The sequence below is a fragment of the Oncorhynchus mykiss genome, chromosome 12 (genome assembly GCF_013265735.2).
Source record: "Oncorhynchus mykiss isolate Arlee chromosome 12, USDA_OmykA_1.1, whole genome shotgun sequence".
Classification (NCBI taxonomy): domain Eukaryota; kingdom Metazoa; phylum Chordata; class Actinopteri; order Salmoniformes; family Salmonidae; genus Oncorhynchus; species Oncorhynchus mykiss.
In genome coordinates this window covers 16778005-16802062 of record NC_048576.1, presented here as the reverse complement: position 1 = coordinate 16802062, position 24058 = coordinate 16778005, and the positions used below count along the sequence as shown (strand labels likewise).

Genomic DNA, 24058 nt, shown 5'->3' with positions numbered 1-24058 from the left:
TAGGAGACAGAAAGAGACAGAGACAGAGAGAGACAGAGAGAGGAGAGAGAGAGGGAGAGACAGAGATAGGAGACAGAGAGAGAGAGAGAGGGAGAGACAGAGAGAGAGGAGACAGGGAGACAGAGAGAGAGGAGAGAGAGAGAGAGAGATATGGGAAAAGGATGCAGCTCTGGGGTCTATTACAGAGATGTGTTTGCTAAACCCCTCCAGTGTTGAGCTGTGGAACATGATGGAGCTCCCACAGCCTCTCACAGCAGAGCATGATGGAGCTCCCACAGCCTCTCACAGCAGAGCATGATGGAGCTCCCACAGCCTCTCACAGCAGAGCATGATGGAGCTCCCACAGCCTCTCACAGCAGAGCAGACTTCCAGTGAGCCAAGTTTGGTCAGCTGTTATAATGGCCAGCTGCAGAGAGCTGTGTGTTACCGTCCATAACCTCTGGTTCCGTCCTAATGTTTAAAAAGAGTAACACACACACCTGCTGCACTGCATTTGGAGGGGGGGGGGGGTTGCACATAACCAGCCTGGAGAATCCATCCCAGTGTGTGTGACGAGGGCAGCACGATGTCTCCTTCCACCTATCAGTTGACACAGCACCTTTCCCTTGCCCCGTCACGTACTTCTACCATGCAAGCTCACACATGCTTCAGGGTTAGGGTCTAGCCTCTTCCTCCTCTTTGTCCAACATTACACCAACATCCTGGTTCTGACTGGTGTAGCAGAAACCCCCAACCCTAACTTACCGAGCAGGAAATTAATGAGTAACTGATTTATGGCAATGACACACTCTTACCCACAAACATCACACACACACACCTTATGCCATGGTACACGACAGAGAGAGGTATAAACACTCCTTCTGTGACTCAGACTGCTGGTGTGTGTGCGTGTGAGAAGTTGAGTCTTAGTGTGGGGGTGGGCGTTACTGATAACTGAGGGAGTTCATGTACAGTAATGTTCAGTGGAACAATAATTGCCAGTCAGTTAGATGACTTAACAGACAGCAGACGTGGAAATCCTCTGTGGCTTTTGAGTGTGACTAAGAATAACCGCTTCAACTGTGTGTGTTTGTCAGGGCCATAGGCTACAGCCCTGCTTGTCGGTTCTGTACAATCAGCAGACCAGCTCAGCACTCTCCTCGCTGCTTTACTCAGCACACACACCTACTGATACGCTTGCCCCTCTGCTTGCCCCTCTGCTTGCCCCTCTGCTTGCCCCTCTGCTTGCCCCTCCCTGACTCTCTGAACTTTCCCCTAATCTCCATTTCCCTCCCCCTCACCGTGTACCAGTGAACCAGTTTCCCTTCAGGCTGGTCTGGTTTTCTCTGCTTCATTCGTTCCGTTGGATTTGGCCATCACACACACAGAGTACGCGTTCACACAAAACACACAGGAAAGCCAGGTAGGGCATGTGTGAGCCTGTGTAGGACCCAGAGGGGGTGTGTGTGTTAGTAGTCTGGCTGCTATGGTAACCAGAGGGGCCCACTAAAGCCCCTAATCTCTAATTTGTCCGTCATTAGTCAGACACAAAGAGGGGGGAGAGAACAGGAGAGAGCAGGATAGGGGAGAGAGAGAGGAGAGAGAACAGGAGAGAGAGAGCAGGATAGGGGAGAGGGAGAGAACAGGAGAGAGAGCAGGATAGGAGAGAGAGAGAACAGGAGAGAGCGGGATATGGGAGAGGGAGCGAGAGAGGACAGGAGAGAGCGGGATATGGGAGAGGGAGCGAGAGAGGACAGGAGAGAGAGCAGATAAGGGGAGAGAGCGGGATAGGGGATAGGGGAGAGAGAGGAGAGAGCGGGAGAGAGAGCAGGACAGGGGAGAGGGAGAGAGAGAGAACAAGAAAGAGAGAGCAGGATAGGGGAGAGAGAGGGGAGAGAGAGCGGGAGAGAGAACAGGAGAGAGAGAGGAGAGAGCGGGAGAGAGAACAGGAGAGAGAGAGCAGGATAGGGGAGAGGGAGAGAACAGGAGAGAGAGAGCAGGATAGGGGAGAGAGAGAGGAGAGAGCGGGAGAGAGAACAGGAGAGAGAACAGGAGAGAGAACAGGAGAGAGAGAGCAGGATAGGGGAGAGAGCGGGATAGGGGAGAGAGAGAGGAGCGAGAACAGGAGAGAGAGCGGGATATGGGAGAGAGCGGGATAGGGAGAGAGCAGGATAGGGGAGAGGGAGAGGAGAGAGAGAACAGGAGAGAGAGAGCGGGATAGGGGAGAGAGAGAGAACAGGAGAGAGAATGGGATATGGGAGAGAGCAGGATAGGAGAGACAAAACAGGAGAGAGAGCGGGATTTGGGAGAGAGAGCGGGATAGGAGAGAGAGAGCGGGATAGGAGAGAGAGAGCGGGATAGGGGAGAGAGAGCGGGATAGGGGAGAGAGAGCGGGATAGGGGAGAGAGAGCGGGATAGGGGAGAGAGAGCGGGATAGGAGAGAGAGAGCGGGATAGGGGAGAGAGAGCGGGATCGGGGAGAGAGAGCGGGATCGGGGAGAGAGAGCGGGATCGGGGAGAGAGAGCGGGATAGGGGAGAGAGAGCGGGATAGGGGAGAGAGAGCGGGATAGGAGAGAGAGCGGGATAGGAGAGAGAGCGGGATAGGGGAGAGAGAGGAGAGAGAACAGGAGAGAGAGCGGGATATGGGAGAGGGAGAGGAGAGAGAGAACAGGGATAGGGGAGAGAGCGGGATAGGGGAGAGAGCGGGATAGGGGAGAGAGCGGGATAGGGAAGAGAGCGGGATAGGAGAGACAGAACAGGAGAGACAGAACAGGAGAGAGAGCGGGATAGGAGAGAGAGAGCGGGATAGGAGAGAGAGAGCGGGATCGGGGAGAGAGAGCGGGATCGGGGAGAGAGAGCGGGATCGGGGAGAGAGAGCGGGATCGGGGAGAGAGAGCGGGATAGGGGAGAGAGAGCGGGATAGGGGAGAGAGAGCGGGATAGGAGAGAGAGAGCGGGATACGAGAGAGAGAGCGGGATAGGAGAGAGAGAGCGGGATACGAGAGAGAGAGCGGGATAGGAGAGAGAGCGGGATAGGAGAGAGAGCGGGATAGGGGAGAGAGAGGAGAGAGAACAGGAGAGAGAGCGGGATATGGGAGAGGGAGAGGAGAGAGAGAACAGGAGAGAGAGAACAAGAGAGAGAGAACAGGGATAGGGGAGAGAGCGGGATAGGGGAGAGAGAGAGAACAGGAGAGAGAGCGGGATATGGGAGAGAGCGGGATAGGGAAGAGAGCGGGATAGGAGAGACAGAACAGGAGAGACAGAACAGGAGAAAGAGCGGGATAGGGGAGAGAGCGGGATAGGGGAGAGAGCGGGATAGGGGAGACAGAACAGAAGAGAGAGCGGGATAGGGGAGAGAGCGGGATATGGGAGACAGAACAGGAGAGAGAGCGGGATATGGGAGAGAGCGGGATAGGAGAGACAGAACAGGAGAGAGAGCGGGATATGGGAGAGAGCGGGATAGGGGAGAGAGCGGGATAGGGGAGAGAGAGAACAGGAGAGAGAGAGAACAGGAGAGAGAGGGGAGAGGGGGAATGTAGGAAGCAGGAAGCAGCACATGCCTGATAATAGGTGACTTGGGGTTCAGAAGGTCAGTGAGAACACACACAGCCCATTACGTCTCTCTACAGGTTCAGTACAAGTGTTCTATAAAACAGAGAGCAGGCCAAGGTCCAAACGCAGGGTATTACCCTGGGCGCCTACCTAGTACCTACCATCCTGTCTGGCCATCCCTGTCCCTTCCCCAGGATGCTGGCTAAACACGCCGAGCATACGGCTGACACCCTGACGTGTGTGACGCACAACCAGTGTGGCACAGATACACACAGTGAGGTTGAGCTCTGGCACCTCAACACTATTTCTATTCAGAGATGGGATAGGCGAGGAGAAGAGGTGGGGGAAATGTGTGGGTCTGTCTGACATCTCATTAAGAAAGGTACGTACAGCACATCTGTAGACGAGGTATTCTCCGTCTTCTAAAGACCCTTGGACTAGCTAGGCCTCTCCGCTGCCTTTATCTGACCCACTGGAGAAAAGAAGATTTAGGAAACATGGCAAGTAGCAAAGCAGTGTGTTTTGAGTGTTAGAATGTTCTAGAAGTGTCACGCATGGTGTGTTTGGAATGTTACAGGCAGGCAGGTAGTTGTTGGCTCAGGGAACTGGTTCCATAGCCTAATAGTTCCATGCTGCCAGAGTTTTGTTGGGTGTTGCGCTGAGCAACAGTAATCCCATGATGCTTTGGGAGCAGCAGGCTTTGACTTGATCAGAGCTCTATGGGTACAAATAATCCTCTACCGACACATCCCCTTTAAGGGAGGCCACTGTGTGTGTGTGTGTGTGTGTGTGTGTGTGTGTGTGTGATAGATTTGGTCTGTACGGCTGATAAGAAGAAAGATAAAGCCACATTGGGGTATGTGGCCGTTTGTGTTTCAAGTTTCATTAGTGGTATGTACGGGATATGCATGGTATACATCGTCCAATGAAATGCTTCTTGCAGGTTCCTTCTGGACAATGCAACAACAATAATGTGTGTGTGTGTGTGTGTGTGTGTGTGTGTGTGTGTGTGTGTGTGTGTGTGTGTGTGTGTGTGTGTGTGTGTGTGTGTGTGTGTGAGAGAGAGAGAGAGTGTGAGTGAGTGAGTGAGTGAGTGAGTGAGTCTACTTTTGCTCATGTCTGTATTTTTCCTCCTGAATCCAGGGGTAAATTATGTAGTTTGGGAATTTCAGCCGCACGGAGCTGAGAAATACCCAGGCAGAACTCCAGGACTTAGAACAGCAGGAAAACTACACAGGATTTACACACGGGACATGAGAAATACCCAGGCAGATCTCCAGGACTTAGAACAGCAGGAAAACTACACAGGATTTACACACGGGACATGAGAAATACCCAGGCAGAACTCCAGGACTTAGAACAGCAGGAAAACTACACAGGATTTACACACGGGACATGAGAAATACCCAGGCAGAACTCCAGGACTTAGAACAGGAAAACTACACAGGATTTACACACGGGACATGAGAAATGGCACCAGAGGAAACATTTCACCTCTACCACAGATACCTCTCTTCCCACCCTTCACCATACCTCTTTAGTTTTCAACCTCCCTCTCCAACTACCACTACTGCAGAACCACTACAATACTACAATACATCTGTACATCATACTAAGAAAAGTCTAAATAGGCCTACATCCCCACCTCCACCTATTGATAAAGTGTGTCAGACTAACTCTGAAATCTCGAAAACGCTTCATATTAATGTAGGCTGTACAGATCTGGACTTCTCTGCTATAATGTGTATGATGCCCTCTGTGTGGTGGTTCTGCCTTGGTTCACTGCCTAACCATACTGCAGCTCCAATAAAAATGGATAATGTGAGGCAGAAAAAGTCGCCATTTGCTCTCACTTTTATACTGATAAACAACATCGAGCCCAGTAGAGAGACAGAGTGTGAGTGAGTGAGTGCACGCGATCGTTCAGGAGAACGCCGGAACATTGATTGGATTGAGGATTGCAGATGAGATAGCCAGCATTAAAATCAGTGCCTAAATCTGCTAGGGCCTTGGGGTTTCACGTGCACTGCAGTGAGTGAGTGTTACAATAGAGTCAGTAAACAAACATTCTATTTGCATTCTGTTCGGTACAACTCTATTGTTCGTGTTCAACACCATCACTTCAGAATCAAACCCCCCCCCTCTACCACAGTGGAATTCACCAACAGGCTGGGCCACATCTCTCACATAACAGACATGAGTCTATAAAGCCTAGCCAGCCTCTCCATAAGGCATTGTCTGGTGTGTAAACCCTAACCGGCTGTACCATATGTACAGACCCTATGTTTTATAGAGAATGCATATGAACCTTCACCATCTGACACTTCAAAGCACACGGGTCAAGGTGTGTGTGAATATAGATATATAAATATAATAAATAATGTGTGTGTGTGTCTGAGACGGTGATGATAGGAGGGGAAAGGCCAACATTGGTCTTACTGAGCGACAATGGAGGTTATGAATGTGTTATTATTACACAACGTGTCATTATCCTACCATTATTACCCTGAACACCCATCTGGTAGCTGGAGAGCATGTCAGGCCTGTTCTGCCATCCTTCACGCAACCTTTACACTTGCTTTGTCTGGAACAAAACCCTGGCCTTCTGGTACACCATAGTGAACGTAGCCAGAAGTAGTGTCCTGTGCAGTAGTCTGGTTGTAAATGCTTGTAGCAGAGGGAGGGACATCAAAGCCCTGTGTGAGAGTCTGATCTGAGGCAGGGTGAGATTTGACTGTGTGGTGACACTCTGCCATCCCCACGCCAGGACCAGACCACAGCCCTCAGCTCCAACCACTGACCAGCAGGATGCACCTGTAATGAGGAAGAAGACTTGCTCTATCACTCTCCTGCGCTCCTCCTCCTTCATGTCTCTAGAACATGAGTAGACGACCAGCTATAAGAGCTCAGGCTTTGATACGGACTTACCCTTAAGTGTACCGTCTTCCTCCCCTCAGCCCAGTGCCCCTGGAGTCTCTACAACAACAGCCCCATGCCAAGTATTCAATTCTGCACTCTGCATTCTGATGGTGAAAACCTCGGTAACACTAATCTCAGTGATGTTGTAATGAAGTTAGCCTAAGTTAAACATAAATAGATTTAAAAGGAGGTAAACAGCTGTAAATGGAGGTACATGGCTGTAAATGGAGGTACATGGCTGTACATGGAGGTACATGGCTGTAAATGGAGGTACATGGCTGTAAATTGAGGTACATGGCTGTAAATGGAGGTACATGGCTGTAAATGGAGGTGCATGGCTGTAAATGGAGGTACATGGCTGTAAGGCTGTAAATGGAGGTACATGGCTGTAAATGGAGGTACATGGCTGTAAATAGAGGTACATGGCTGTACATCGAGGTACATAGAGGTACATGGCTGTACATCGAGGTACATGGCTGTAAATGGCTGTAAATGGAGGTAAAAGGCTGTAAATAGAGGTAAATGGCTGTAAATAGAGGTAAATGGCTGTAAATAGAGGTAAATGGCTGTAAATAGAGGTAAAAGGCTGTAAAATCCAGAATAATGGTGACAGAAGCTCTAAATACAGAAGTAGCCTCCAGAAACACTTGACACACAAACCCATTGCATCATGTCCTCTACTTAATCTGTAATGATCTGAAAAGAGTTGGAAGAAAGTGAAAGTAACATGGCGGAAGCCCTTCGTGGCTGTCTTTCCCCTGCTCAACTCGCTCATATCAGTGCAAAACGAGGAGAGGAGACAGAGGAATGAAGTCACTTCAGAGGACCAGAGAAACAGTGAGGGAGTTAGGCAGTGAAGCCTGGGTTCTGTAGACCTTGGCCCTGATATGCATATTCTGCCATTTCTGGGCCTAAAATGGCAGTGTGCTATTCTGTCATGCATGACTAGCAGTGTGTATGGCCTGCGTGGTTATAATGAACTCAGCCCACTAAACACAGCTAGGGCTTACACAAAGAAAATAAACATGCCCTGTCTGATGATAGACTGGGTCTACGTCACTCACATATCTTATGGCAGACAGTCTTAATGCCAATCATTTCTGGATTAAGTTGTAACCACAATATGCTCCTTCCTGGGCCAGTGTCATATGGTCAGAGGCAACGTTGTTGTACAAACATGACATCAGGTTATACTGGGGTGCTTGTATCTTTATATAGCAGCATATTAATCTGTTATGTTATGTCATGTTAAATGGCCAAACTGTCCTGTCAACACTAGATACTGGTCAGTGAATGACTGAGAGCACGACAGTTCACACCAGCCTACATTCTGGTCGACACAAATACACTCCGACTTCCCTCAGTAGAGAGAGTAAAACCTTTGCTGTCTTCTGGTTATGATTATCAAAGATATCATCTCTCCCATCCCCCAAAACAACACGTACAGGCAGACACGCATGCATGGATCCACGCGCACACACCATAACATCTCACTCAAATCCCCCAAAGTCCTGTCTCAGCAATAAGACACTCACAGCTAATAGGATCCGTGTTGATGAACTCTGACCTCATAGAACAGAGACAGATGGAAACAGACAGACAAGCTGGGGGGGGGGGAGAGAGATGGGGTCACTGAGGTAAAGGAGAGGGGGAGGGGTTGAACTTGACCTCATTGGGGTGTCGTGGGAGGGGTTTAGGAGCTGCTTTACAAGCTGGATCAATGTTGACACGACACACGCTGCTAGAGGACAGGATAATGCATTTATAAAGGGGATAATGAATCTTAACGTCTAACAATGAGGTAATGAATGCACGATACATAAGACAGTACATTACTAACGTCTGTGAATAGAAAGACATGGTTATAAACGTGTAATAGGCCTACACCATTTATAACCAGTTACCGGAGGATGACAACACATTGCATAACAATAACAACCTTAGGCACGTATGAAGACATTAGTTAGAAAAAAAGGCTAATATTTATTTCCCTTCACTTTCCTACGTTTGCCTTATCACGGTTCTGTATTCCACATGCCCATATGGAAAAGGACTTGCCTGCACCTGCTTGCACAGTGAAACGTGTATTTATCCACACAGAAAGACACACACACTGCAACGTGTCAGTGTTTTTTAGACCGCTAACAGCAGTGATAGATCCCTGTGAGAGAGAGGAGCGCTAGCCATAGCCCGTCCTGTGTGTGTGTGTTTCTCTCTCATCCAGGCAGTCATGTCCATGACATGTTTACTATGAGCTGGCTATCAGATAAGTAGCTTTCCAATCAGCAGGACCTGAGCAGGCTAGATAGGTAGGGCCTCTAATTTGGCCTTGGGATAAAACAGACTGACTGGGACACCTGCCAGTGACAGACAATTCAGCAGAGACATTAACAACCATATGTTTTTCATCCAAAACAACATTGAGGAATATGATATGTTACACTTTACTTAATACCCAGTGTCATAATAGCAAACACAACATGGTCATAACACTAATGACACATTTTCACACCTGCTATGACATATATTGCGTTATTTTGACTGATTATGACACCTAAAGTAAAAACTGACATTTATTCAAATTAGCCTACATGTCAACAGTATATTTCTGATATATTTATACACACAGTAGCAGTCAGAAGTTTGGACACACTTACTCATTCAAGGGTTTTTCTTTATTTTTACTATTTTCTACATTGTAGAATAATAGTGAAGACATCGACACTATGAAATAACTCATGGAATCAAGTTACCTCTGCTGCAGATGATAAGTTCATTAGAGTTAACTGCACCTCAGACTGCAACGCAAATAAATGCTTCAGAATTCAAGTAAAAGACACATCCCAACATAAACTGTTCAGATGAGACTGCTTGAGTCAGGCTTTTGTGGGTGAATTGCTGCAAAGAAACCAATACTAAAGGACACCAATAATAAGAAGAAACTTGCTCGGGGCAAGAAACACGAGCAAATCTGTCTGATGAGTCCAAATTTGAGATGTTTGATTACAACCACCGTGTCTTTGTGAGACGCAGAGTAGGTGAACGGATGATCTCTGCATGCTTGGTTCCCACCGTGAAGCATGGAGGTGGTGGTGTGATGGTGCTTTGCTGGTGAGACTGTCTGATTAATTTAGAATTCAAGGCACACTTAACCAGCATGGCTACCACAGCATTCTGTAGCGATATACCTTCCCATCTGGTTTGCGCTTAATGGGACTATAATTTGTTTTTCAACAGGACAATGACCCAACACACACCCAGGCTGTGTAAGGGCTATTTGACCAAGAACGAGAGTGATGGAGTGCTGCATCAGATGACCTGGCTTCCACAATCACCCGACCTCAAACCAAATGAGATGGTTTGGTATGACTTGGACCGCAGACTGAAGAAAAAGCAGCCAAAAAATTCTCAGCATATGTGGGAACTACTTCAAGACTGTTGGAAAAGCATTCCTTATGAAGCTGGTTGAGAGAATGCCAAGAGTGTGCAAAGCTGTCCTCAAGGCAACGGGTGGCAACTTTGAAGAATCTCAAATATAAAATATATTTTTTGGTTACTACATGACTCCATGAGTTATTTCATAGTTTCGATGTCTTCACTATTATTCTACAATGTAGAAAAAAGTATATATATATATATATATATATATATATATATATATATATATATAAATAAATAAATGTAATGAGTAGGTGTGATCAAACTTTTGATCGGTTCTGTGTATAGAAATATATCAAAAACATACTGTTAACACGTAGGCTATGGTGTAATGGAATGTTTTGCCTTGTGTGGTAGGTTGACACTTATGTAGATGTTATAACCAGCCATAAAATAAAACAATATATATCACAACAGGTCGAACTATATGTCAGTGTTATGACCATATTATAAAAACAGGTTATGTCAGCTGTTATGACATATTATGACACGGTTATGACCATGTCATAACGTGTTATGGGTGTCAAGAAAATGATCATATGATTTTGACCGTCAATAAGGTAATAATAATTTGGATGTTAAGCAGGCAGTTAACCTACACGTCACATATACTGTGTGTGTATGTGTACTTCCTGTGTAGAGAGGGTGTGTACTGTATACCACACTGTACATATGCATGTGTGCCAAACAGATCTGTAACGGATCCTCTCCCCCAGGTCTGTTCACAACGAACCCCCCTCTCCTATTCTTCCCCCTCTTGCTGAAGCACGTGTGGGAAGATTGCATGTTTTATTTATCAATTCTTGGCTCCATTCTTCCAGTAAATTCCAGGCTGTGGTGCAAGCAGCCAAGAAACCCTCCCTGGGTTTTTTCTGCTGTCATTCCCCATTGCTAGCATGCAGATTGAGCCCTACGCACACGCTTACACACACACAAAGGAGAGAGGCATGCTCATCTCTGACAGGATTTTTTTTTTTTTTTTTTTAATCGGAAAATCGGCAGCAAACCCTGTGGAAAATAAGGAGAAAGGAGAGCCTCTTGATAGAGGAGGAATCATTTATCTTCTTTCTTTCCCAATATGAGCAGAAAGACTAGAGGATATGCAGCAGGGTCGGAAATAATTGATACCCTTGATAAAGATGAGCAGAAATGACTAAAATAAATAATTAAAATACTGAGCTATAATGTATGCACAAAGGGGGAAATTATATTGTATACTAATACAATTTCTCAGAGAAAGAGATTTTAATTAACAAGTCAACAAACAAAAACATTTATCCAAAAAAGGTAGGGGTTAAAAAGATTGACACCTCTGTTTCCAATACCTTTCAATACCTCCCCTTGTGAGGAGAACGGCACTGAGCCTTTTTCTAAACTGTTTGAAAAGTTGACGAACACATTGGGAGAGATCTTTAGACCATTCCTCCATACAGAACCCTTCCAGATCCTTGAAATCCTCCATCCGGCCTTATGGACGGCCCTCTTTAATTCAAACCACAGGTTTTCAACGGGTTTCCAGTCTGGAGACAGATGGCCATTGCAAAATGTTGAGACCAATTAACCGTTTTTGTGGATTTTGATGAGTGCTTGCAGTTATTGTCTTGCTGGAAACTCCACTTGCGGACAACTTTCAGCCTCCAGGCAGAGGCAACCAGGTCTTCGGTTAAAATGTCCTGGTACTGGGTAAAGTTCATGATGTCGTTGACCTTAACAAGAGCCCCCAGGACCAGTGGAAGCAAAATAGCCCCATAACATCAAAGATCCACCACCATATTTTACAGTAGGTATTGGTTTATTTTCTGCTCATGCATTCTAATTTCAACATCAAACCTAACACTGGTGTAATTGGCCAAAGAGCTCTATTTTCATGTCATCTAAGAAATGTAAACGCCTGGATATTGCTAAAACGGCATTTTGCACAGATTGGAACCAGTGCTTTGGTCAGATTAAATGAAAATAGAGCTCTTTGGCCACACACACCTGTGTTGGGTTTGGCGTAGAAATTGGAATGCATAAGCAGAAAAGAGCCCCATACCTACTGTGAAATATGGTGGTGGATTTTTGGATGAAAGAGGGCAGTTCATAAGAGCAGATGAAGGATATCAAGGATCTGGAAGGATTCTGTATGGATGTGTTTTCCAACTCTTTTAGAAAAATGGCCAGTACCATTATCCTTTCATGGTGTGTTATTGAAAATGTATTGAAAACAGGGGAGTCAATAAAAATATGACTTTTTACTAAATATTACAACAAATATTTCTCTGAGCAATTGTATTAGTAAAAAATATAATTTAAAATGTATTTTGAGCATACAATATAGCTCAATATTTGAATTATTTATATTATACAGTCATTTGCTCATCTTTATCAAGGGTGACAATTTCAGACCCGCTGTAGCGGTGCTCTGCCTATAGACTAGATAAAGACACAGGCCTGGGTCTATAGTATAATGTGTTAGATAGTCAGCAGCCTGGAGCTCTGTTGGCACTGTGGCTAGGGCACAAAGCCCAGCCGATCCACTGCGTTCAGAGGGAGGAGGGGACAGGGAGGGATGGATTGCCATGCAGAAAATTACTTTTGCATATTGTATTACAATTCAGATTAACCACGCAGAGTAATGGGATTAGAACGCTGAACGCTTTCCAAAGGCGGGGGATGGAGAGCTCTAATGAACTCACAACAAAGGTGGCATATGAGTTCAAATGTGGAGGGAGCCCCGCAGGTATCTCAGGGTCGACAGGGGGGTTAATTACGTGACCGTGCGTTCATTAGTATGTAAGGCTACATTTTGGTAGGCCTGCTAATGGTTATTACAATGACGGAAATAAGCATACTTGACCCAATTAGCAGCAATTTGGTGCATCTCAAGGTCCATTTAAAAAAAATAGTCAATGTGGCTTTAAATCGCGATTACGTCCACCCCTTTCCAACAAGCAGTGAAAATAAATAAAAATACGCATTTGTTTGCCTTCCTTTTGGAGGGTGACAGAAAGCTGAAAAGACAAATGAACATGAAAATGGGAACAAAGTACCAAGGCTTTCAATGGGAATGCCTCACGGCTGTTCAATATGCGCACTGGGTAGGCTAAAATACGATCCTCGGTCAAAACTGTGTTACCAAAACGGCTATTTCTCAGTTACTCAAATATAACATGATTTGATTGCATAGCATAATCGTCTGTAATCGTTTTAGTCTACATATTTCTAGTGAATAAATAGGATGGCACGTACGTAGAAATAACTGTCAATTCAGCTGAGAGCTATGTTCTAGCTGGTTAAACCAGAAAACCTCCCCCATGCCTTTCACTTCGGAAAATAAACACAGTCGACAAGGTTTCAGCCCTGAACCGTATTACGCGACACACGCACTGCCCAGAAAAGCATCGCCTTTTTCAGTTCAAAGTATGAAAATAGACTATTAGCCTATTTGTGGCAGGCTAAATGAAAATATGAAAATGTTAGAATGCGAGTCAAGTATATGGTCACATTTATTAAATCCCCCATCTACTTCCGTAATGGTTACGCTATTTTTCAACCAAGCAAACAAAACAAAAATCACTTCAAGCATAGCACATGTATTATGGTACATAGACATAGCCAACTGTATTATAATAACCAATATATTGTTAGAAAAATAGAATTAGGATTTTTGTAAAAAGGACCATCATATAGCCAACACACATAGCGCCAACGCAGCTCGGCGATTTAACCCTCCCCCTTTTGTCGCCTCATTCCCCTTTGTTCAAACCTAATTCAACACACTTCCTTTTTCGTTTCTCGCTGCTTTAGTAATATATTTCAACCTATGTTGTTTCGTGTTCTAGTTTTGACCATAACTCAAATAAAATAAAATGTTATTTTTCATCCACTTGGGTCCTTCTACTCACCGACTTGCAATACGTTGTCCACACAGCCGCTCTCTAACAGAGCGATGCCTCGTCTGAAAGGCAGCCGCGTCTCATCAATATTTTCCCCGCTAGTTCCACTCTCCTCTCCCCCTGTACTGAACGAAGAATACATGCAGATCTCCCGTTCACTCCTTGGGAAAGACCAGTAAACGATCCGTCTCTGTACGGGCTCCGGGATCCGTTCGAAGCGCTCCTCTACCCGTTGAAACGGCCACTTCTCAGCCACTTTCCGGGCCGAGATGTCCAACAGAGACTCCGGGGTCTGGGTTTTGCTCGACCCGCCTTGGGCCGCACCCGAACCGCCACATAACGTACCCCCGGCCCGTTGTCCCTGTCTACAATTCGTGTTATAACCCGGTCTACAGCAGAGCCGTTTGGCTGGGGGCTGCTGAACGCGCTCCGCCATGATAGCACTGCTTTAACATCGACGGCGGAAGTCAACGTACCATATAAACTGGATAAGGAAGGGAAAAGGTTACGCTAGAATCAATTGTGTGCCGTGTATGGGCAAATGGACCTTATTTGGGCATGGTGGGCGGTCCGTTTACAATGTTGTCAAATCCCTTTGTGTTGACAAATTGAGAAAGGGGCGGGGCCTATCCGGTTCTAAAAAGGGAATGAAAGGCGGAATTCCCGAACGTCGGCAAATCCTTTGTGAGGCAGCTCGTTCGAACAGGACGAGTTGGGAAGGTGCCGGGGAACTTATATATATGTTTTTCAGGATGTACAGGCCTTGTAATGAAAATGATGGGCGACCATTGACATTTCTCTTGACGGACTGAGAAGGCAGTCGTGGGCGCAAAACGCGAAAAACGGGGGTAAAGGGGGGGTTGGATCCGTTGGGTGGTGATTGTAACTGTCAGTTGGCCGGGCCTCGTGGCTCGGCGAGAGGGGGACGGGCGTGCTGGAATACAGAGACGCCCTATGTGACGTACAGTTCCAAAGGAATGTGGTGGGCATGGAGAGAGAAGGAGTGAGAAAGGAAAAAGAGGGGAGAGGGAGAGTCATGAAAATGGGGTAAAGGTAGAGAGAGAAAGAAAGAGAAGGGTAGAGAGAAATATGCAGAGTGGAGGTTAATTTAATCTGATGTGGGAGTCTCAGTGGTGTTCAGTAAAACCCTGCAGCCTGGAGACAGGGTTAATTGATTAGAAAATGTGATGTATTATTGCATCTAAAATGGAGAGTGTTGTAATCTTTGGACAATCAATGCAATGTCATTCATTGCAACAGATTCAGACAAGTATTATTCCTATCCACAACATTGTTATTACACTAGGACAGATCCCCCCATGTCACATTTTCTCCCCTTTTTGAGAGGAGTAATTACACAGGAACAAGACAGACCAAGTCCCCCAGCCCAGTTGCTGTCAATGGGCCTTAACCGACTGCCCTGCCTCAATGCTCCCCTGAAGGCAGGCAGGAATCCACTGTGCCAAAGAGGTAATTTCTCAGTGTGATTCATGTCTCGATAGAGTGGAGAGAGAGCCCGGGGAAACGCAGAAGTGTCCTGTTTTGTCCCCAGGGGATAAATAAAGTTGTGTTGAATTGTTTAGGTGTTGGTGACACGGGTCTCAGCCAAATGGTAAGCCATATAGCAAAAACATTTTAAAAATGGGGAAAGCGTGTGTGATTTTTTGATATTTAAAAAAGTGTGAGAGCATAAGTGTGTTTGGGTCCAACTCGGCCTCTGAAACACCTCCACGGGTTACTGCTGTTGGCTCTGAAACACCTCCACGGGTTACTGCTGGTGGCTCTGAAACACCTCCACAGGTTACTGCTGTTGGCTCTGAAACACCTCCACAGGTTACCGCTGGTGGCTCTGAAACACCTCCACGGGTTACTTCTGTTGGCTCTGAAACACCTCCACGGGTTACTGCTGGTGGCTCTGAAACACCTCCACGGGTTACTGCTGTTGGCTCTGAAACACCTCCACGGGTTACTGCTGGTGGCTCTGAAACACCTCCACGGGTTACTGCTGGTGGCTCTGAAACACCTCCACGGGTTACTGCTGGTGGCTCTGAAACACCTCCACGGGTTACTGCTGTTGGCTCTGAAACACCTCCACGGGTTACTGCTGGTGGCTCTGAAACAACTCCACGGGTTACTGCTGGTGGCTCTGAAACACCTCCACGGGTTACTGCTGGTGGCTCTGAAACACCTCCACGGGTTACTGCTGGTGGCTCTGAAACACCTCCACGGGTTACTGCTGTTGGCTCTGAAACACCTCCACGGGTTACTGCTGGTGGCTCTGAAACACCTCCACGGGTTACTGCTGGTGGCTCTGAAACACCTCCACGGGTTACTGCTGGTGGCTCTGAAACACCTCCACGGGTTACTGCTGGTGGCTCTGAAACACCTCCACGGGTTACTGCTGGTGGCTCTGAAACACCTCCACGGGTTACTGCTGTTGGCTCTGAAACACCTCCACGGGTTACTGCTGTTGGCTCTGAAACACCTCCACGGGTTACTGCTGGTGGCTCTGAAACACCTCCACGGGTTACTGCTGGTGGCTCTGAAACACCTCCACGGGTTACTGCTGGTGGCTCTGAAACACCTCCACGGGTTACTGCTGGTGGCTCTGAAACACCTCCACGGGTTACTGCTGGTGGCTCTGAAACACCTCCACGGGTTACTGCTGGTGGCTCTGAAACACCTCCACGGGTTACTGCTGGTGGCTCTGAAACACCTCCACGGGTTACTGCTGGTGGCTCTGAAACACCTCCACGGGTTACTGCTGGTGGCTCTGCAACACCTCCACGGGTTACTGCTGCCCTAATCAGGTAATTGATCAAATAATCTGAGCAGCGTTGGCCAAAACAAACCCGTATGATCTGACAAGTTCTGGCAGCATTTAAATGAAGCATCTGGCAACATCCTCTGAGCTGGCCACTGATGTGCTAAGTGTGTTTGATTTCTTCATTGTTAGAAAGGCAGCCATGTTTGTTTACAGACCCTACCTCTCGGTTTTTCTGTGTCATCTGCCATTTTGACATTCTTTTTGACTTTACTGTCTTACTGATACTTACTTAAAATAATTTTTATTTGACTGAAGTATACCTGGCACAATATGGTCCATAGTGATGCTTATGCAATAGTTATTATCATCAATGTTGGTGTTGGCATACCTCTGGTATATCTTTGTATGTTTCTCTTTCTCCTCTGATCAACTTAGTTGTTTCTCTTTCTACCGTAGGCAACCATTTCCCGCATATATCCATTTACACTTACATTACCACCTGCCGATGCTTCCCCATCTTCCCCATTCTAATGAACAGTAGTTGCTCCACGCTGGGTGAGTGATATGAGCCTGGTGGCTGAATATGTTTTCCATTGTCTCATCTCACCATGCAGTGACAGGCAGATACAGTCAGGCAGCCTCTGGGATAACTGAGCCTATTCTCTCAGCATGGGAGGAGCAGCGGGGGTCTGGGGAGATATATACACTGATACACACACACATACAAACACACACACATCACATACACAAACAGTACAGTACACATGTGTTGTCTAATGTATATGCTGTAAACGTATAGTGACACAAATGAAATCTCTTTAGTTGTATTGATCTGTGAAATAAAATAATAGAACCCAACATTGATTGCAAAATATTGGTCCTTTCATGAGTCACATAAATGCAGGCAAAATGACAGTTTATACTGCAGAAATACTGCCATTCATCTTTTAAATATGACTCTGTATTTCCATGTCATTGGAAGTCTCTTAATTTATATTTTATAACTAATTATAGTAATGTGGTTCTTATCATCTATTTTCCACCCTGTATCTTTTCATCAGGCTGAAATCGCATTGAATAAACCATGTTCTCTCTCAATTCAATTTAAGGGCTTTATTGGCATGGGAAACATATGTTTACATTGCCAAAGCAAGTGAAATAGACAATAAACAAAAGTGAAATAACGTTTTTTTTTTTTTTACAGTAAACATTTTTCTCACAAAAGTTTCAAAAGAATAAAGACATTTCAAATGTCATATTATGTGCAAATAGTTAAAGTACAAAAGGGAAAACAAATTAACATAAATACAGGTTGTATTTTCAATGGTGTGTGTTCTTCACTGGTTGCCCTTTTCTTGTGGCAACAGGTCACAAATCTTGCTGCTGTGATGGCACACTGTGGTATTTCACCCAATAGATATGGGAGTTTATCAAAATTGGGTTTGTTTTCAAATTCTTTGTGGGTCTCTGTAAACTAAGGGAAATGCGTGTCTCTAATGTGGTCATACATTGGGCAGGAGGTTAGGAAGTGCAGCTCAGTTTCCACCTCATTTTGTGGGTAGTGTGCACATAGCCTGTCTTCTCTTGAGAGCCAGGTCTGCCTACAATGGACTTTCTCAATAGCAAGGATATGCTCACTGAGTCTGTACATAGTCATAGTTTTCCTTAAGTTTGGGCCAGACACAGTGGTCAGGTATTCTGCTTAGGTATTCTCTGTTTATGGCCAAATAACATTCTACATGCTCAGTTTTTTAGTTAATTCTTTCCAATTTGTTAAGTAATTATCTTTTTGTTTTGTTATGATTTGGTTGGGTCTAATTGTGTTGCTGTCCTGGGGCTCTGTGGGGTCTGTTTGTGTTTGTGAACAGAGCCCCAGGACCAGCTTGCTTAGGGGACTCTTCTCCAGGTTCATCTCTCTGTAGATGATGTTTTTTTTATGGAAGGTGTGGGAATCGCTTCCTTTTAGGTGGTTGTAGAATTTAACGTCTCTTTTATGGATTTGGATAATTAGCGGGTATCGGCCTAATTTTGCTCTGGATGCATTATTTGGTGTTTTACGTTGTACACGGAGGATATCTTTTGCACGATTCCGCAAAAAGTCTCAATTTGTTGTTTGTGTCAAGCCCTGACCATAGAGAGCCCTTGGGGTTCTCTATGGTGCAATAGGTCAGAGCGTGACTAGGGGGTGTTCTAGTTGTAACGGCTCTCTCTCGTCGAAAGGAGTGGACCAAAGCGCAGCGTGGAAACTGTTCATGATTATTTTTTATTTTTTTAAACACTCAAACAAAATAACAAACGTGAAATAGAAAGTGCACAGTTCTGTCATATACATACACTAAACAGAAAACAAGATCCCACAAAACCCAAAAGGAAAATGACAACTTATATGTGATCTCGATAGACAGCTGCCTCTGATTGGGAACCACACAGGCTCCGGACTGGGGACCGTCACTGGAGGCTCCTTTCCCTGGATCATCACTGCAGGCTCCGGGCCATGGATCATCACTTGTGGGGCGGCAGGGTAGCCTAGTGGTTAGATTGTTGGACTAGGAACCGGAAGGTTGCAAGTTCAAACCCCCGAGCTGACAAGAATCTGTCGTTCTGCCCCTGAACAGGCAGTTAACCCACTGTTCCTAGGCCGTCATTGAAAATAAGAATTTGTTCTTAACTGACTTGCCTAGTTAAATAAAGGTAAAATAACACATTTAAAAAAGGCTTTGTGCCATCACTGCAGGCTCTGGGCCATGGATCATCACTGGAGGCTTTGTGCCATGGATCATCACTGGAGGCTTTGTACGTGGTGCCGGAACAGGTTTCACCGGACTGAGGAGATGTACTAGAAGCCTGGTGCGTGGAGCTGCCACATGGCTTACCAGGCTGGGGAGACACACTGGAGGCCGTATAGGGGAACAGCGATGACGGCGGGGTCCGCGGCCACAGAAATCCCAAGATATGTTTTGAGGGGGCACAAGGGGCTGTCGGTTGAGCCGAGGAGAGAGCCAGAAACCGTCGGGGAGTCGATGGAGCTGTTGGTATGCTCCATGGTTAGTTGTATTCTGCACGGCACTCGCCCTGAAGAGTGTGTAATCAGTCCGGTGCCAGCTGTGCTGGTTCCACGCACCAGGCCTCTCCAGCCCGGTACGTCCTGTGCCGGCTCTCCGCACTCGCCCTGAAGAGCGTGTCATCAGTCCTGTGCCGGCTCCACGCACCAGGCCTCCAGTGTACCTCCGTAGCCCGGTACGTCCTGTGCTAGCTCCCCGCACTCGGACTGAAGAGCGTGTCATCAGTCCAGTGCCACGACGGTCAACGGTCCGGAGCTTCCAGCGACGGTTCACATTCCGGAGCTTCCAGCAGCGGTCAACGGTCCGGAGCTTCCAGCGACGGTTCACAGTCCGGAGCTTCCATTGACGGTCAACGGTCCGGAGCTTGACGGTCAACGGTACGGAGCCGGTGTCCAGTCCGGGCACGGCATCCAGTCCCGCTCCATGGCCGGAGCCTTCCTCTGCTCCGGTGCCCAGTTCTGCCCGGCTTCAGGGTCAGATGCGCGGTCTGAGCAGGTGCTACGTCCCGTGCTACGTCCCGCACCGGAGCCGCCACCGACGCTAGAGGCAGCTGATGATCGTTGCCTCTAATTGGGGATCATACTTAGTGTGGTCCTTTTCCCACCTGCATTTGTGGGATATTGTTTCATTTTGGTTTAGTGCTATGTGCGCTACGAACTTCACGTTAGTTTATTCTTTGTTGTTTTTTGAAGGTACACTTTAATAAATATGTGGAACTCTACTCACGTTGTGCCTTGGTCCGCTCATTATGTATACGACGAATGTGACAGTTTGTCCTATTTTGTGAATTCTTGGTTGGTGAGCGGACCCGAGACCTCACAGCCATTAAGGGCAATGGGTTCTATAACCGATTCAAGTATATTTAGCCAGATCCTAATTGGTATGTTGATTTTTATGTTCCTTTTGATGGCATAGAAGGCCTTTCTTGCCTTGCCTCTCAGATTGTTTACAGCTTTGTGGAAGTTACCTGTGGCACTGATGTTTAGGCCGAGGTATGTATAATTTTTTCTGTGCTCTAGGGCAACGGTGTCTAGATGGAATTCGTATTTGTGGTCCTGGAAACTGGACCGTTTTTGGAACACCATTATTTTTGTCTTACTGAGACTTACTGTCAGGGCCCAGGTCTGACAGAATCTGTACCGAAGATCTAGGGGACAGAAGCAACAGATTATCAGCAAACAGACATTTGACTTCAGAATCTAGTAGGGTGAGGCCGGGTGCTGCAGACTGTTCTAGTGCCCTTGCCAATTCGTTAATATATACAATGCCTAAGGAAAGTATTCAGACCCCTTGACTTTTTCCACATTTTGTTAGGTTACAGCCTTATTCTAAAATGTATTAAATAAAATAATTTCCTCAGCAATCTACACACAATACCCTATAGTGACAAAGCGAAAACAGGTTTTAGAAATGTTAGCAAATGTATTAAAACCAAAAAACAGAAATACCTTATATACATAAGTATTCAGACCCTTTGCTATGAGACTCGAAACTGTGCTCAGGTGCATCCTGTTTCCATTGATCATCCTTGAGATGTTTCTACAACTTGATTGGAGTCCACCTGTGGTAAATTCAATTGATTGGACATGATTTGGAAAGACTCACACCTGTCTATATAAGGTGTCACAGTTGACAGAGCAAAAACCAAGCCATGAGGTCGAAGGAGTTGTCCGTAGAGCTCTGAGACAGGATTGTGTTGAGGCATAGATCTGGGGAAGGGTACCAAAACATTTCTGCAGCATTGAAGGTCCCCAAAAACACAGTGCCCTCCAGAAGTTTAGAACCACCAAGACACTTCCTCGAGCAATGGGGGGAGAAAGACCTTGGTCAGGGAGGTGACCAAGAACCCAATAGTCACTCTGACAGAGCTCTAGAGATCTTCTGCGGAGATGGGACAACCTTCCAGAAGGACAACCATCTCTGCAGAACTCCACCAATTAGGCCTTTATGGTAGAGTGGCCAGACGGAAACCACTCCTCAGTAAAAGGCACACGACAGCCCGCTTGGGGTTGCCCAAAGGCACATCAAGACTCTTTAACAACACTCTCTGGTCTGATGAAAACAAGATTGAACTCTTTGTCATGAATGCCAAGCGTCACATCTGGAGGAAACCTTGCACCATCCCTACGGTGAAGCATTGTGGTGGTAACATCATGCTGTGGGGATGTTTTTCAGCGGCAGGGACTGGGAGACAGGATAGAGGCAAAGATGAACGTAGCAAAGTACAGAGATCCTTCATGAAAACCTACTCCAAAATGCGATATTTTAATAAATTAGCAAAAAAATATATGTTTTCTTTGTCGTAATGGGTTATTGTGTGTAGATTAATGAGGGGGAAAAAAACTATTCAATCAATTTTAGAGTAAGGCTGTAACCTAACAAAACGTGGAAAAAATCTAGGGCTCTGAATACTTTCTGAAGGAACTGTATGTTGAAGAGGCTGGGGCATAAGCTGCATCCCTGTATCCATACCCATTGGATGCAGTGATCACATTATTGTGGCTACATCTAGGAAGGCCAGAGTTCCAACATCAGGGCCTGAAATTGTGTATAAGAGATCATACAAAAGATTTTGCTGTGACTCTTTTGTGGATGTTAAAAGTATTTGTTGGTCTGTTGGAGCATCCAGACGCTGCACTTGATGAATTTATGAAATTGCTTCTTCCAATTATTGATAAACATGCACCTGTTAAGAAACTGACTGTTAGAACTGTTAGGGCTCCATGGATTGATGAGGAATTGAACAACTGTATGGTTGCAAAAGGAGTGGCTAATAAGTCTGGCTGCACATCTGACTGGCTGACTTACTGCAAATTGAGAAATTGTGACTAAACTCAACAACAAAAAATAAGAAACTGTATAATGAAGCCAATATCAATGATATAAAGAATAATGGAAACAACTTCAGAGTACTTTAAATGAAATTATGGGCAGAAAGACAAATTCAACTCCATCTTTTATTGAATCAGATGGCTTATTCATCACAAAACCAGTTGATGTTGCCAATTACTTGAATGATTACTTAATTTGCAAAGTGGGCAAACTTGGGCAGGAAATGCCAACAATGAACAGTAAACCATCGTGTTCATGCATAAAAAAACAATAATGAAGAAAAGCATTGCAAGTTTGAATTTCGTAAAGTAACATGCTGACCAGACTGCACGAGCGCATGTTGATTTTGTCCATCCACACCAGATGCGATCAGGACACGCAGGTTGGAATATCAAAGCAAAATCTGAACCAATTATATTAATTTGGGGACAAGTTGAAAAGCATTAAATATTTCTGGCAATTTAGCTAGCTAGCTTGCTGTTGCTAGCTAATTTGTCCTGGGATATAAACATTGGGTTGTTATTTTACCTGAAATGCACAAGGTCCTCTACTCCGACAATTAATCAACAGATAAAACGGTCAACCAAGTTTCTTTCTAGTACTCGCTCCTCTTTCCATCAGGCTTCTTCTTTTTCTTTGGACTTTATATTCCGATTGGCAACCAACTTTAAGGTGCATTACTGCAACCGACTGGAGTGTGGACCTCAGTTCATCTTTCAATCACCCACGTGGGTATATGCTCCAATATACCAATGAGGAGATGGCAGATGGGTATATGCTCCTAAAAAACAATAAGGAGATGGGTGAGGCCGGACTTGCAGTGCGTCGAGCGTCGCAAATAGAACCAAGTTCTATTTTAGCGCCTGGCTACGTAGACGCTCGCGAGCAATGTGGATGCAATGATTGAATAAAAGGTAGGTGTACATTTTTATTGCAATGATCATGCACGCTACGTGTCTGGTCTGGTCAGCATGTTAGTGTGGGAGAGGTGGAAAAATTATTGTTATCGATCAATAATGATAAACCTCCTGGCATTGAGAACTTAGATAGAAAGCTACTGAGGATGGTAGCTGACTCTATAGCCACTCCTATCTGTCATATCTTTAATCTAAGCCTAGAGAAAAATATTTGTCCTCAGGCCTGGAGGGAAGCTAAAGTAATTCTGCTACTTTGTGGTAAAGCAGCCTTTACTGGTTCTTATAGCAGATCTATAAGCTTGCTGCCAGCTCTTAGCAAACTGTTGGAAAAAATTGTGTTTGACCAAATACAATGCTATTTCTCTGTAAACAAATTAACAACAGACTTTCAGCATGCTTATAGAGAAGGGCAAATTACTTGGTGTTACCTTAGATTGTAAACTGTCATGGTCAAAACATATAGGTTGTAAATATGGGAAGAGGTCTGTCCGTAATAAAGAGATGCTCTGCTTTTTTGACACCACACTCCACAAAGCAAGTCCTGGAGGCTCTAGTTTTGTCTTATCTTGATTATTGTCCAGTTGTGTGGTCGAGTGCTGCAAGGAAAGACCTAGTCAAGCTGCAGCTGGCCCAGAACAGAGCGCAAACCTGTTTTTTTTAAAAAACAGATAAAGAAACACCTCATGGCACAACGCCTCTCCCCTAGTTGGCCTAG

The 24058-nt window shown here is 45.7% G+C and overlaps 1 protein-coding gene across 1 annotated transcript in view; it reads right to left on the bottom strand.

Annotated features, from left to right (window-relative positions):
• The window catches only part of LOC110536801 (zinc finger SWIM domain-containing protein 6), a 74857-nt gene extending 60609 nt beyond the window's left edge, over positions 1–14248 (bottom strand). Inside the window, exon 1 of the mRNA XM_036937055.1 lies at positions 13775–14248. Within this exon, the coding sequence (XP_036792950.1) occupies positions 13775–14201 (427 nt within the window). The 5' untranslated portion in view covers positions 14202–14248. The remainder of the gene's footprint in view (positions 1–13774) is intronic.
• Positions 14249–24058: the final 9810 nt, after the last annotated feature.